A 13,600-nucleotide genomic window follows, 5' to 3' on the forward strand; every position below is an offset into this window, starting at 1 on the left:
TGTACTCTAAGAACCTTGTGTAAGTACCTGCTTGGGACCTTTTGAGCCTTTTCTTACTGTTTTCCAGTAGCCTCTCCCAGTGGATCTGAACTTATGTGAATAAGCATAAATGGATACATATGTAGAAGTAACACACAAATAAAAGGAAAGCTGTTTCCACAGTGAGGAAGAAATTTAAAAAGGAGCTATTTCTACTAAGTCTCACTAGGAGACAAATGGGATAGAAGTTGACGTAAAAGAATCTTTGATTCTAAATCCTGCAGGTGTTTTTCCTATTCTTTAGTGATTTCACTTTACTTCATGAAATGGCTGGGAAGGTCGTATTATAGAAAACTCATGGTATATTCATTTCGTTTATTTTCCTTAGTTTTTAAGCAGATGAGGGGTGTGAAGTTGTTTTCATACATAAGTCAGATCTCAAAGAATCTGTGTCCTTTGGAAGAGAAAACAGGAAGCATGCTCAGGAACTTCGCCTATTTCCCTCATTTTCCTTCCAGAAGAAGAAATGGATTAAATATCTATTTCGCATTTCATAGGATTAAGGGGCATGTTAATCCCTTCGGGCTGACCTCAGGGGCCGAGGCCGAAGGACGGTGACTCCACGAGAAGGCGAAGAACTTGTTTGGGGGGAATTTAAGGCAACAAGCATTCCACTTTGTAAGGTGTAGAGTCCAGGCTCGAAACTTGGCCGTGGGGGACGGAGTAAAGAAACCGTCAACCGGGACCGGGAAGGTTGCCATGGTTTCCACGTAACGTCCCTCCCCTTTCAGCCTCAGTGTCTGCGCGGCGCTGGAGATTACACAGCTTCCGCTTCCGGTCGGGGCGGGCTCTGGGTCGGCTGGACCCTGGGGGGTGAGGGGTGAGAGTTGAGAGGTCCCTGCACAGGTTGGCGAAAGGAAGGTGAGTGTGGCGGGATGGCGCGGTTGCAGGCTGTTGCCCACATTCCTAAGCCCCGAGAAAGGCTCCGTTCCCAATTCCCACCTCAAACCCTCCTGGAACCGTTAGCGATAATGGGGCGGGGCGAGGGGCCTGTGCCGCGTCCCGGTCCTCCCGTGCTCGGCCAAGTGACTCAAAAGTGGGGACGCCCTGCTACCATCTCTTTTCTTCCCTATGGTAGGGTTTATATTGGTAAAGAAAACGAGGGAGTCTTGAACACGATTCGCGTGTACTTTCTAGGATATGAGGACTTGCAAGTGCCCCTGTGTCGCATGTTCCAGAGCCTGTTGCATTTCCAGACCCTGAATAAGCCACGCGGTACAGTGTGTGTTCTCTTGTGATTATCTTTCTTACCTGGGTTCTGTGCTTTATTCCCTTTTCCTCCATGCTGCAGACTGAAGACTTAAATCCAAGGTCATGGCAAAACATCTGAAGTTCATTGCCAGGACTGTGATGGTACAGGAAGGGAACGTGGAAGGTGCATACAGGACCCTAAACAGGTAACTGGTAAGAGACCAGAATCATGCCTAGACCAGCTCTCTTGGGAAGTGCGGTGGTTATTCTCTCCCTTCCCCGTCATAGGTTGTCTCAAACCAGTGCTAGCCCCGGTGTTCACAGTCTTGAAACTTCTCAGCCCCTCAGTTTAGTACCTTAAAACTGAAGTTCTTCCCAGAACCCGACTGTATGAAGCTTATTCATCAGTGTTCATTCCTTTGATGATGAACCTGAATTCTACCCAAGACTTTTAAAAGAGCCCAAAGGGAACCAGTTATAAAGTTGCTAGGAAGCGGGAAAATAGTACATGGTATACAGAAAGCTGAGTGAGGGATTGATGTAGGACAAGGCTAATGGAAAAGCTGAACTCGTATTTGGGGTCTTACAGAAGCAAGATGGGAAAGTGTTACAGGTTCAGAGAAAGTTTACAGCATAAGCAAAAACACATAGATGGAAATGAACTGACTGGAGTGGAGAAGCTGTATTGAAAGGTTTTGAATCCTAAGCTAAGATTTAGAATGACCGTAATAAAAGAACGCCTTCCTATTATGGTTTCTCAAGCAGATAGTTCCTTTATCTTCCCCTATCACTAGTTATAAGGGTTTTGACTTTTGGGCATGCTTCGTTTATCATTTTCTCTCCCCAGTGAAGCAGAGTTTGGAGAAACAAATGCTTCTTGAGTTGAATTATCAAATAATTTTGTGAAAGAGATCTTAATATGTGAGCTGGCCCTCTGCCTTAAGTCCACTAAGGTGGTAACTTTACTTCAGAAGTAAGAGAAGCCTCAGAAAAGAAAATTGTATTGCTTGGGTCACACAATTACCAAATGGTGGAAGAAGCATAAAACACACATTTTTCTAGTACAGTGTTCTTTGCTCTGTGTTACTAGATTATTTACTAGTTTCTCTGGAAATGGAGAGACCTATGGCAGTCATTCTCCAGTTAAGGAATCCTTATGTGATTGGGTTTAAAGATAGGTAGGGTTCTTGGGGACTGAGAAGGTAAACGTAAGAGAACTTTGTTCTTAACAAAGAGTTCTAGGTGTGGAGGGCTGGATGGCAGAAGACTGTAGTAAATGAGGACAAAGATGCTCTCAGAAGCTGTGTAATTGAGAAGCAGGCTCAGGATGGTTTGTATGTCTTTTCAAAGGATCTGATCTAAGGTGCCTCATTACCTCACTCAGTATCAGTGCATGTCAGTCGTATCCCTGGGCAGAAGCTGTTCCCTTTGCATTTTCACTTACATTGAAAGTAAAGATAATCAGTTAAGTACAGGGTAGTAAGATAATCCTATTTCATTTTTACTCTATCACTGTTCATTCCCATCTCTCCTATTTCAGACCTTTAAGTGGCATGTCTTTGGAAGGGTTGAGATGTCTAATGATCTTCCTCTGCCCCTATACTGGGAGCACCAAATGACTGTCTTTGCAGACTCTATAGTGAATTAGCTAGTGAGATGAAATGCTGAATTTGGGGAAAGGGAGTCTTGTAGATTGCTTCACCATTTTTCTGACTTCTCCCTGTAAGTCTTTCTGTATGATTTATTTTGGTGGATTTAAGTGGGTCTTCTAACCAGGGTGATTGAGATGTTTATATTGTTGAGGGATGTCAAAGGGCAGCTGTTACTTGATGGTAGAACAAATTTCCAAAGGCTCAGCTTTAGCTCCCTTCACCTCTCCTATTCCAAAAGTGCAAATAACACAAAAACAAGAATTTTGTTTTTGGGAATCAGCTCTTTGACAGAACCCAAAACAATTTGTAGTGCAGCATTATTTATTGAACCATTTCTTATAATTGTTTCAAGAAAATAGCTACAGCTTTAATTCTTTTTACCAAAGCCAGGCCTGAAAATAGTTTTCTCACATAAATGAGGCAGCATAATTTAGTAGTTTAGAGCACAGACTCTGAAGTAGACTGACTGGTTCAGATCCCTGCTATGCCACTTATTAGCCTCATGAGCTATGAATAGCTACTTAATGTCTCTGCCTCAGTTTCTTCTTCTATAAAGTGGAGCTGTTAATAGTGCCCACCTCATAGGGTTGATGTGAGAATTAAGATAGTAATATAAATGAATTAGAACAGTGCTTAGCACATAGTAGGCATTATGTGTTAGCTATTGCCATAATTTGGAAGTCACTGGAAGGAAGTTTTTACCCTTGTGGTTTTGTTTCCTAGGGGATTTGTTTTGAAAGATTCAGTTTGCTTTAACTGTTTTGTCTCTTATCTTCCTTGATTATCAAGTTATGCTCAAGGGGGCCTGGAGGTGAAAAAATGAGAGAATAATTAAGCTTTGTTTTGTCATGAAGATCTAGTTTGCTGCTGCTATTGGAATGACTTTTCTTCTAGACAGTGATACTTTCCAACCAAGGCTCCTTCTCCATAGCCTAATGCTAATCTCATTCGGAAATAACAGCATTTATTCCCTCTGTATGCACTGCTCCCTCTTCCCCATTTCCACTTACAAAAATTTAGAAACCTGAGAACAGAATATTTCTAGTTTCCTGCCTGAAGGAGTTGATCATCTCTCCACTGATACCTGGTCTGCAGAAAGCAGAAGGCCAGCTCCACCTTCTGAGAGAGGACTCTTCCAATTTCTTTGTCTGGGATTGGTCTAACTAACTATAAACAAATCTGTATCTCTGTCTCTTACAAAATTCCTATTTAGGAAATACCTCTTTTTTTTTAATTAACATTAGAGTTTTGCTTTTCCTGGTTTTTCTGTTTTTTTGTGTTTTTTTTTTTTTAAGTTTATCTAAAAATCCTTCCTGATGATCCCAGGTACGGAGTGGGTGTAGGTGATTCCGGGAAGAAGAAATAAATGGCAAAAAGTGAGGCATGTTTGGATACCTTCTGCCATCTGGCCTTGCATAGTACTATCTCTTGTTAAGAATCAGTTTTCAAATATCTGTAAATTAATTTCCTTTCTTCTTCCCTTCCTACCTCCCTCCCACCCTTCCTCCTTTTTGTTAAACAACAGCCTCATACTACTTTTAAGATTCTCTTTTTATAGATGGATAGTACTTTATACATACTTTTTTCCTGGGTAGAAATGCTAATTTTAGTCAGAAACAGCAAGAGACTGGTGTGACACTATGTGGTTTTTGATCCTGACTACCAGTCACCTGGGGAATCTTAAAAAAAACCAAAAAACAAAAAAACCCTACAAAACTCCAGATTCCAGGGCCCAGAGTCTCTAGGCAGTGGCATCCGGCCAGCAGCATTTTTAAAAATGTCCCATGAGATTTTAATAGGCTTCTTAAGGGCAGAGATTTGTGCTTTTTCACTTATGTATCCCTTGCATTTACCAAAGTGCCTGGTGCATAGAAAGCTCTCCATAATGTCTACTTAATGAATGTAAATGTTCCTTTATCTTCTGTCACTCCCTTACTTTAGTGTTTGTCAAGCTTTTCTCCCAAAGTATCCTTAACAGCAGAGGAGAGTGAAGGACCTATGAGAGGTTCTTCCACTACAAGCAAATATGGAATTTCTTTGAAGTCTCCTTATTTTCTTACTTACTTTTTTTAAAAAATTATTGTTTAGGTCTCTCTTTTTTAAATTAAAATTTTAGATGATTTTTTTTAATCTGTTGCCATTACATCTGTTTTAGGGCTAGAGCTCCCTCTTCTCCTCTAATAAAAGTTGGTCCTCTAGGCAGATACATCAAATTTATCCAGAGATTTTTGTCTTTAGATAGTACCCTTTGGCATTTTGTCAAGTATCCTAGGTAAGAAATGTGGTGTTACTTTTTCTTCACTTCAAGGATTGAAACACCAATGTAGGAATGGGTTTTGGGAAAAACTATTTACATTGCTTAAAAAGAAAAGAATTTGATCAGAAAGAAGAGGAGTGGTTAGGCAGAAAAATAAATGAAGAGATTCAAGTCCCATAGACTCAGAGCCTGAGGTGTGTGATGATCTCTTTTAGGCTTCCTTATGCATTTAGAAAATTCGAAGCTTGTGTTTGGGGTTGTCTGGGAAAGCAATGCAAGAGTGTATGGTTGGAAAAAGCCAGCTCGGGGCAAGTATTATGGCAGTGATTTTTATAATCTTTGGGGAGGATACGTATTTTGTCAATTTAGATTTATTCCTTTGGAAGCTGCATTTCTGTTCCTTTTTATCTTGGAGTGTTAGCTGTATATTCTTAAATTGTATTTTCACCTCAGGGAAAAAAGTGAACAAATATTTTGCTCTTAGAATAATTTTCTAGGCAAGGACTTTTGAGTATTCAAATGTGCACATGCTGGTTCTGGAGTGTCCCAGTTTTCCTATCTGTCAAATACTGTATTTTCTTTTTTTCTTTCTTTTTCCCGAGTCCTTTTTTTTTTCCTGTATTGAAATATAGTTGCTGTAGAATATTATGTGTTACAGGTGTACAATATAGTGATTCACAATTTTTGAAGGTTATACTCCAGTTATAGTTATTATGAAATATTGGCTATATTCCCCATGTTGTACAATATATCCTTGTAGCTTATTTTATGCCTAATAGTTTGTACCTAATCGCCTACCCCCTTAATACCCCCTCCCCACCTTTGTCTCCCCACTGGTAACCACTAGTTTGTTCTCTATATCTGCTGCTTCTTTGTTATTTTCACTGGTTATATTTTTTAGATTCCACATATAAGTGATACCGTATAGTATTTGTCTTTCTTTTTCTGACTTATTTCACTTAGCTTAATGTCCTCTCCAAGTTCATCCACAGTATTTTCTGATGCACTTTTACTCGTTTCCTCTTCTTTTCCCTAATGTCCTCAGGCTATCCTTTCTGTATCTCTCTCTTACATCCCAGGCTTCTCCTCCTCTCTCTCAGCTTTCTGATAGTTGGAAGTTTAAAAATAAGGTGCATGTTCTATGGTTTAATTACTGCAATGGGTATGAGCAAATGAGAAGAGAGGAAGGTGGTTAAAGCTTTAGCATGTTTGGAGCACAGAGGTAGTCTTACTAAGGAAACATCCTATGTGTCTGCCCAGTGAGACCGCCACTAAATGATTGTTATATAACCAAGAGCCCTCATTGGTGCCCTGGGATGAGGAGATGGAGAGTAGAGGTTGCTAGGAAGCCCTGCGTGATTGGCTGGCCCCCAGGCAAGGAAAAGCAAGCATACTGGAAGCGTGCCCAGTTGACCCCTTTTATTCTTGGTAGGTGAGCTTCTAGGCCCATTGAGTCCTTCTGTGGACACGTTGGTCCTGACGTAGGCTGGCTACACTGACATGTGAGTCTGCCACCCCCGAACTCCCCCAGCCCAGGCAACTCAGCTCCTTTTACATAATCTGTTGAATTTCACTAACACTGGTGGCTGATTTCAGTGTTGGGTTGCTAGGCGCCCAAACTACAGGCTGATCTGTTTACTCTAAACGTCTTGGTTTGCTAATTGAACCACTTTTGGAAGCAGAATTATCATTAGTCAACACCCTCTCTGTTTGCTTCATGAGTTCTACACAGCTCTTCCAGCATCCTTTTTATTAGAAATGAGTAGATGCCTCTACTGCAGGGATTCTAGAGCATTTGAAGATTATCTATGCCTTTTTAGGATAAGTAGATGGTGCAGGGTAAGGAAGGGAATCCTCACCTGGCATCTTAGAATTTACTTGGTTTTCATTTTGAAAGTAGAACCATAGAGGGAACACCATTTAGCAACCCTCATCATTATGTTGGGGGCCACTGATCTTTTCATTTTTTCCCCTCCTCTATTCTTACATTCTTTTGTTACTTCTTTTTTCTTGTCTTGATTTTCTGCCTGACCACATAGACATTTTACTTGGTAAGATGATCACTTCTGTTTCAGAACCTTTTGAAACTCCAGTAAGGTACCTTAGTATGTGTCTAAATGCTCTCGTCCTTCTGCAGTTTTCTTTCATCCTACTTTTAAACTGTCTTTGTCTTTCCAGTAGGATCCTCTTCCTGGGTGAAGTCATATCCAGGGGCTCTGTTCTTTTCATAGTCTCTCTTCAAATCCAGTCTCCTAGCCCTTTTAAATTATATATCCAATCTTTTCCTTTCAGGCACTTTTTTTTTCCTTTTTTTTTCCCTCTCCTCTAATATACTTGTTTCTAGTCCAAAAAGTAGCCTTCATTAAACAGCAATAAACAAGTCCAGACAGAAATAAATGCTTAGATACTGGATCAATTCGTTTCCCTCAGTATGCCATGTCTTCTTGACCTGCATCTTTTCACTCTAATTAAGAAGGCTGGCTCAGCTCTTTCTTCTCTCATCATTCCTTTGCCCGTGGGCACTGCAGTCATTTGTCTTTCAAACCTCTGTGGCTTTTGTTTGAGAAGCAGAGTGGTATTATAGAGCACCGCACTAAAGACCTGAATTTTACTCCTAGCTCCATTTTGTGAACTTGGGCAAGTCAGCCTCTCTGAACTTCAGTTTTCTAATCTGTAAAAAGATGATATTACCTGCTTAGTCAGTTTCGTAGAATTATGATTAACATTATGGATGTGTAAAATGCTATCTAAACACTAATGTGCCATTTTAGTGAAGGTAATGTTATTGAGGCTTTCTGAGCTAATATTTCCAAGAACTGTGTCTATTACAAAGTCAGCTAATCCCGTGAACTGTGAATGTGTGTCAGTCACATAGAGGATTCATTTTTGTCATACATAGACTGATAATTTGCTTTCTGCCAAGTCTTATATTAAATGCCAAAATGAAAAAAAGCTTACCTCTAACCTTAGAAAGCACACAACCCTGTAAGGGAGATTTAAAAGATTAAAAAATCAAACATGCTAAATATAATACTATCTAATCAGTGCTTTGAACGTTATTAACACCGTGCTGTGGCATTGGTTCTCCCTGGACCATCAGCAGCAACATCACCTGGGAACTTGTTATAATTGCAAATTATAACACCCTGGAAATATGAAATCAGAAACTGAAGGTGGCAGAGTGATCTGTGTTTTAACAAGTTTTCTAGGTGACTGTTGCATGCTAAAGTTTGAGAACCACTGTGTTTTGTGAACAGAGGGAAGGAGTTAATTTCTCCTGGACCAGTTTACAAATGTGGTAACCATTGATTTGGGTCTTTGAAAAATAAATGATTTTATAAAACTGAGAAAGAAATGAATCATATTCTAAGAGAACATCATGAGCAAAGGTAAAAAAAATAGATACGTAGTGTTTTCGGAGAACTGCCCCTAGTTCAGTGTGACTGGACAAAGGCTTTGTAGGGCAAGTTATTAAAGATAAAGCTAGAGAGAGTGGGGAGCTCAGTTGTTTAGGGCATTGAGCTTAGACTTGGTTCCCAAATTTATCTGCACATTGAAATTACCTGAGGAACTTAACAAACGCTGCCCATGTCCCTCCTCACTTGTGATTTAATTGGCCTGGAGTGTGGTCTAGGATTTGGAATTTTTAAAAGGTCCCTTGGTGATTCTAATATGCTGACAAGTTTGAGAACCACTGGCTTAGACTATTTTGTATATTGTGAAAGATTGTTTAACATCAGAGTGACACAATCCAATTTATGTTTTACAATAATTGGTGTAAGGAAGGAGTATGGAAATAGGGCAGCCTGTTTACCCTTCACAGTTCAAATATCCCTCAGGTGTGTTGTGGGAGAAAAACGATTGAGAACAAGACCATGACTATAAATTCCCCAAGAACAAAGACTGTAAAATTAATTGCCTTCTTTCCCCCTCACATATTACTATTTGGGACCTGGCCTGTATATGTAGGCAGCTAATGTATTGTATTGCCACCATTTCACACCATAATTTTTATAGACACCAATTGTTTGATTAGTTGACTTCTGACCATTGTGAAACTGGGAAATAATAATGAGCCCAAGCCTCTAACTTCATTGTCTTTATACAGGATCCTCACCATGGATGGGCTCATTGAGGACATAAAGCGACGGCGATACTACGAGAAGCCTTGCCGTCGGCGACAGAGGGAAAGCTATGAAACCTGCCGGCGAATCTACAACATGGAAATGGCTCGCAAGATCAACTTCTTGATGCGAAAGAATCGGGCGGATCCATGGCAGGGCTGCTGAGGCCTGGAGATAGGAGGCCCAGTATGAAAACCCTTATCCAGTTGTCTCCACCTCTTTTCCTTCTTCAACCCCATTTTCTCTTACCTTCCTACAATAAACTCAATCACATACATGTAAGAAGGCCTGCATGTATAGAAGCAATCCCACTAGTCAGCAGTGGACTCTCTCTCTCATGAAGTCAAAGACACTGAGTCAAAAAGTAGTCTAAGAGTAGAATGCCGATTGCCAAGAGCTAGTGTTGGGAGTGGGGAAGTGGGAAATTATTTATTGACTACCGTTTCAGTTTGGGAAGATAAAAAAGTTCTGGAGATAAGTGGTGGTGATAGTTGCACAACAGTGTGAATGTTCTTAATGCCACTGAGCTGTACACTTAAATGATAAAAATGGTAAATTTAAGTAGTCTAAGAGGTGGAAAAATTTTCTAAAGCGTGGTGGAGTATATCTACTGTTTTCTAACCAATTTTTTTGAAACCCAAAGCAAGGTTTTATTTTTGGAAAAGCATCTGTTCCTCTTTTCTGAACTGCCTCCCAACTATTAGGTAAAAGGCAGGAGAGGAAACATGTATGTATTTGGAGTAAATTCTGCTTCTGAAACACCCATCAGCCAGAGTAGAGAGCTGGAATCCTTGCCCAGAGGAATGCTGATATTTACTCCTGTTTTGTCTTTCATTTGGTTTTCCTAAAGGAGGTTAGTGGAGGTTAATGGTGGAAAAGCATCAGATGGATGGTAGGAAAGAGGAAATGGGAGTGTTAAGGAAGGGCACAGAGCCAGAGATACCTACCGCATGGTTCTCAAAATGTCATCTTCCGATCAGCAGCATCAGCATCACCTGAGAAATTGCTTGAAATGCAAATTTAGGGGTCCCAATTTTTAGACATTCTGAACTGGAAATTGAGGTTGGAACCCAGTAATCTATTTAAACAATCCCTGCAAATGATTCTGGTGCCTACAAAAATTTTAAAGTCACTTCACTAGAGAACTCAAAAGAGATTCCAGGTAGTGGTGCCTTCCTACCACCCCTTCCTCTCCTCCAGAGGCGCTCCTGGTTATGTGATCCTTGACAGCTGGGGCTGTGGTAAGACCAGCTGCTCTCCTCCTCTCCTGCTGTGTTTGCCTGGCCTTTGTCCCCTGACAGCCCTGCCTGGTAGTAGAAGAGTTGATGCCAACCCCTGTAGAAGAGTGCTGAAGGAGGCAGGGGTGGCTGGCCCACCCTCACCCTGACTGCAGCCCTCAGCACGGTGTCAAAAAAGTAACAGCTGCAGACTGCCCGTCTCCTGCATCTCCAGATTACTAGTGGTCAAATATTGCCCCCTTGTGGTATAGTAGCATGGCTTCAGATTTCTTCTGGCCTTAATTCTGCCTTTTCAGTATCTTTTTTCCCCTTTCACAATAACCGTAATTTGATGGAACCACTGTTCCTTGTTTCTGAGGGCTTGATCTTTCTTTCGCTCATCAGGAGTAAGGCCCATGGTGAATAAAGCATATTATTGAGCACTACACAGAAATAGCTTAGAAACAGAAGATCTGGTCCTTGCCCTCTAGAAACTTACATTGTGGTTGGAGAAATTCAATATACAGATTGTCTTCAACTTTGTTACTTTTGTACAATCTCATTTTAACAAGTTAGACATTGAAAATTCTGAATTACCTTTCAGTCTCTGAATTTGATCTTTAATATATCAGTTTTGAATGATTTTGAGCCATGGTGTGGTATTACCTCCTGGCAATTGCTGTTGCTAAAAAATAAAGACCCGGCTCCTGCCAAAATGGTAGGATATGTTTGTGGTAGCAGAACTGGGCCTGTTACTTGGCAGCTTTTCTCTGAGGCTAAAGTTGCTTCTGACCTCCCTCCAAAATACCAAGGGGTGGCTAAGGTCTGGAATTTGTCTCTGAAATTATCCCCTGCTTGTCCTAATCTCCAGTCCTCACCATTGTTCATGTTCCCGGGAGCAGTGAATAATGTTCAGTTGTAGCAGGTAGCCAGTTTTGAAGGCCCATGTGAGAAGGGGTTAACAGGCTGGCTGAAGTCCCCGTCAGCTTGTGCTGTCATGGAAGGGAGAAAGACCTTGCTCTGGGAAACTAGAGGATACCACATGGTCCTTTAATGAGTGGGGATTGCCCCAATATTTTTATTCCTACATTGGGTTCAGGAGAGGGGTGGTTTAGTATTTACACAGTTAACAGGGTAATAGATACAGTACCTCCTACCTTGGCCTTAGGCACCCATGGCATCTCTTGGACTTCCACTAGGTTGCCTCTAACAGGCCTGTTCCAATCATAATTTAAGGATCTTACAATGTTCTCTGGAAAAAGGCACCTCTTTACAATTGTGACTTTGTTGAGTAATTCTGACATTGTACTTTAAAGTTACCAGAAGTGCACTAAGTACAAAATGAGAGTTTGCCTATATGTTAACTGAAAAGGCATAGAACTTTTAAATTTTGAATTCCAGTTTATCTATTTTTTCTTTTTTGTTGCAGTGTTTTTGGCGTTATAGCCAAGAAATCATTGCCAAATTCAGTATCACGGAGACTTTCTCATTTCCTTCTAAGACTTTTTATAGTTTTTGCTCTTAGGTTTACGTCTTTGATCCACTTAGAGTTAATTTTTGTATATGGTGTGAGGAAGGGGTCCATCTTTATTCTCTTGCATGTGGATGTCCAGTTTTCCCTGCACCATTTGTTGAGCAGACTGTCTTTTCTCCATTGAAGGTCTTGACACCCTTGTAAACATTCAACTGATCGTATATGTAAGATTTATTCCTGGGCTCTGTTCTATTCTGTTGATCTATATGTCCATCCTTATGCCAATGTTACACTAAATATGTTTTATATATTACATTTAATCCTTAGAATACTCTTTTAAAGTAGAGATTCTTAATCTTATTTTATAATTGAGAAAACAATCTCAGAAAAATTAATTACCCAAAGGAATCACAGCTAGTAACTGTGAGACTAAGGATTTAAACACATCAGATTCCAAATATTGGAAATAAAATCAGTTCCTGAAAGAACATTTCCCTCTGGGGAATTGAGTACAAGCAGTTAAAAGCACTGGAACTAAATTGACAGCTCTGCAGAGTTGGAACTCGTTTGCTCATTCAACAGACTTCGGAGTGAATATTATGTAAAACATTGGTTTTAGGTTCTGTAGATAGACTGAGGAAACAGGCATGAGTAAGTTGAGCTGCAGCCTCCCTCAATTTGTTACTCAAAGCCAGGATTTATTCATTACTTCATGCTGCATCATCAGGGAAGATGGGTTTTGGAATATATTTCTAAAACTTTTAAAACCAGTTTTTAAATATAAAAATCTTGTGCTACCTGGGAAATTCTAATAGCCTTCCTAGGGAATAACTACATTTCCTTGTGAAGCTACTATCTAAGAAGACGTCTTGGACTTTTAATTTCTGTAGTTTGTAATCTAGAAATAGCAGTATTTTTGTTTAATTTTCCATGTATGAAATTGTGTCATAATATTGGACATGCTTTTCCAAGTTATGCTTCACCAACACACATGCTTTTCAGAAACAGTGGTTTAAAGGGTCAGTAGGTTTAGAGACTTATTTTGAAGAAAATAAAAAATACAGGCTTATTAATAGAATGAGGAAAGCAATGAGCCCTTAACATGCCTGGAACAATGGCATTATCATAGTTCCTGGAGATACAGACAATATGACACAATTCCTGCCCGTAAGACATTTCCATTCTTAAGGAAACCAGAATTCAGCAGGTTCTGAAGTCTGCAAGATCCACTGCTGAAAAAGGTCTATTCTGTAGTTCAACAAATATTTAATTGTGCCAGGTGCTATTGTAGGCATTTAAGATCTACCAGTGAACAATGATTCCTCCTTTATGGAGTTAACTTCCTAGCAGAGTGAGTCAGATGATAAGCAATAAGTGTAATTAGGTTATCTAGTACTAGTACCATAAGTGGTGATAAGTACTAAGGAAAAGGAGAAAAAAAAGTTGGGGTAATCAACTGTGCCAAGCAAGATTCAGAATTAAATAGGGTGGTTGGGGAAGATTCACTGAGGTTAATTTTGAATAAAAATCTGAAAGTGAGAGAGCAAACCAGGCAAATATCTGGATGAAGAGCCAGCCAGGCAGAAAGCAGCAAGTGCAAAGGCCTTGAGGTGAAATTACATTCAAGGAGCAACAAGGGGTCAGGG

General features: G+C 40.2%; 1 protein-coding gene across 1 annotated transcript; it reads left to right on the forward strand.

The window, feature by feature from the left end:
- The first annotated feature begins 791 nt into the window (after positions 1–791).
- MRPS21 (mitochondrial ribosomal protein S21) lies at positions 792–9,569 on the forward strand. The gene is made up of 3 exons (XM_010996719.3): positions 792–900; positions 1,331–1,436; positions 9,248–9,569. Exons 2-3 carry the CDS (start codon positions 1,354–1,356, stop codon positions 9,426–9,428), a joined length of 264 nt encoding a protein of 87 aa, XP_010995021.1. The 5' UTR covers positions 792–900; positions 1,331–1,353; the 3' UTR covers positions 9,429–9,569.
- Positions 9,570–13,600: the final 4,031 nt, after the last annotated feature.

Source organism: Camelus dromedarius, chromosome 23 (genome assembly GCF_036321535.1).
Source record: "Camelus dromedarius isolate mCamDro1 chromosome 23, mCamDro1.pat, whole genome shotgun sequence".
Taxonomy (NCBI): domain Eukaryota; kingdom Metazoa; phylum Chordata; class Mammalia; order Artiodactyla; family Camelidae; genus Camelus; species Camelus dromedarius.

Bases quoted from the DNA above. Each gene is read 5' to 3' on its own strand.
- MRPS21 (XM_010996719.3), top strand. From the start codon at position 1,354: ATGGCAAAACATCTGAAGTTCATTGCCAGGACTGTGATGGTACAGGAA. The intron at 1,437-9,247 runs GTAACTGGTAAG...GTCTTTATACAG, and splicing joins GCATACAGGACCCTAAACAG to GATCCTCACCATGGATGGGC.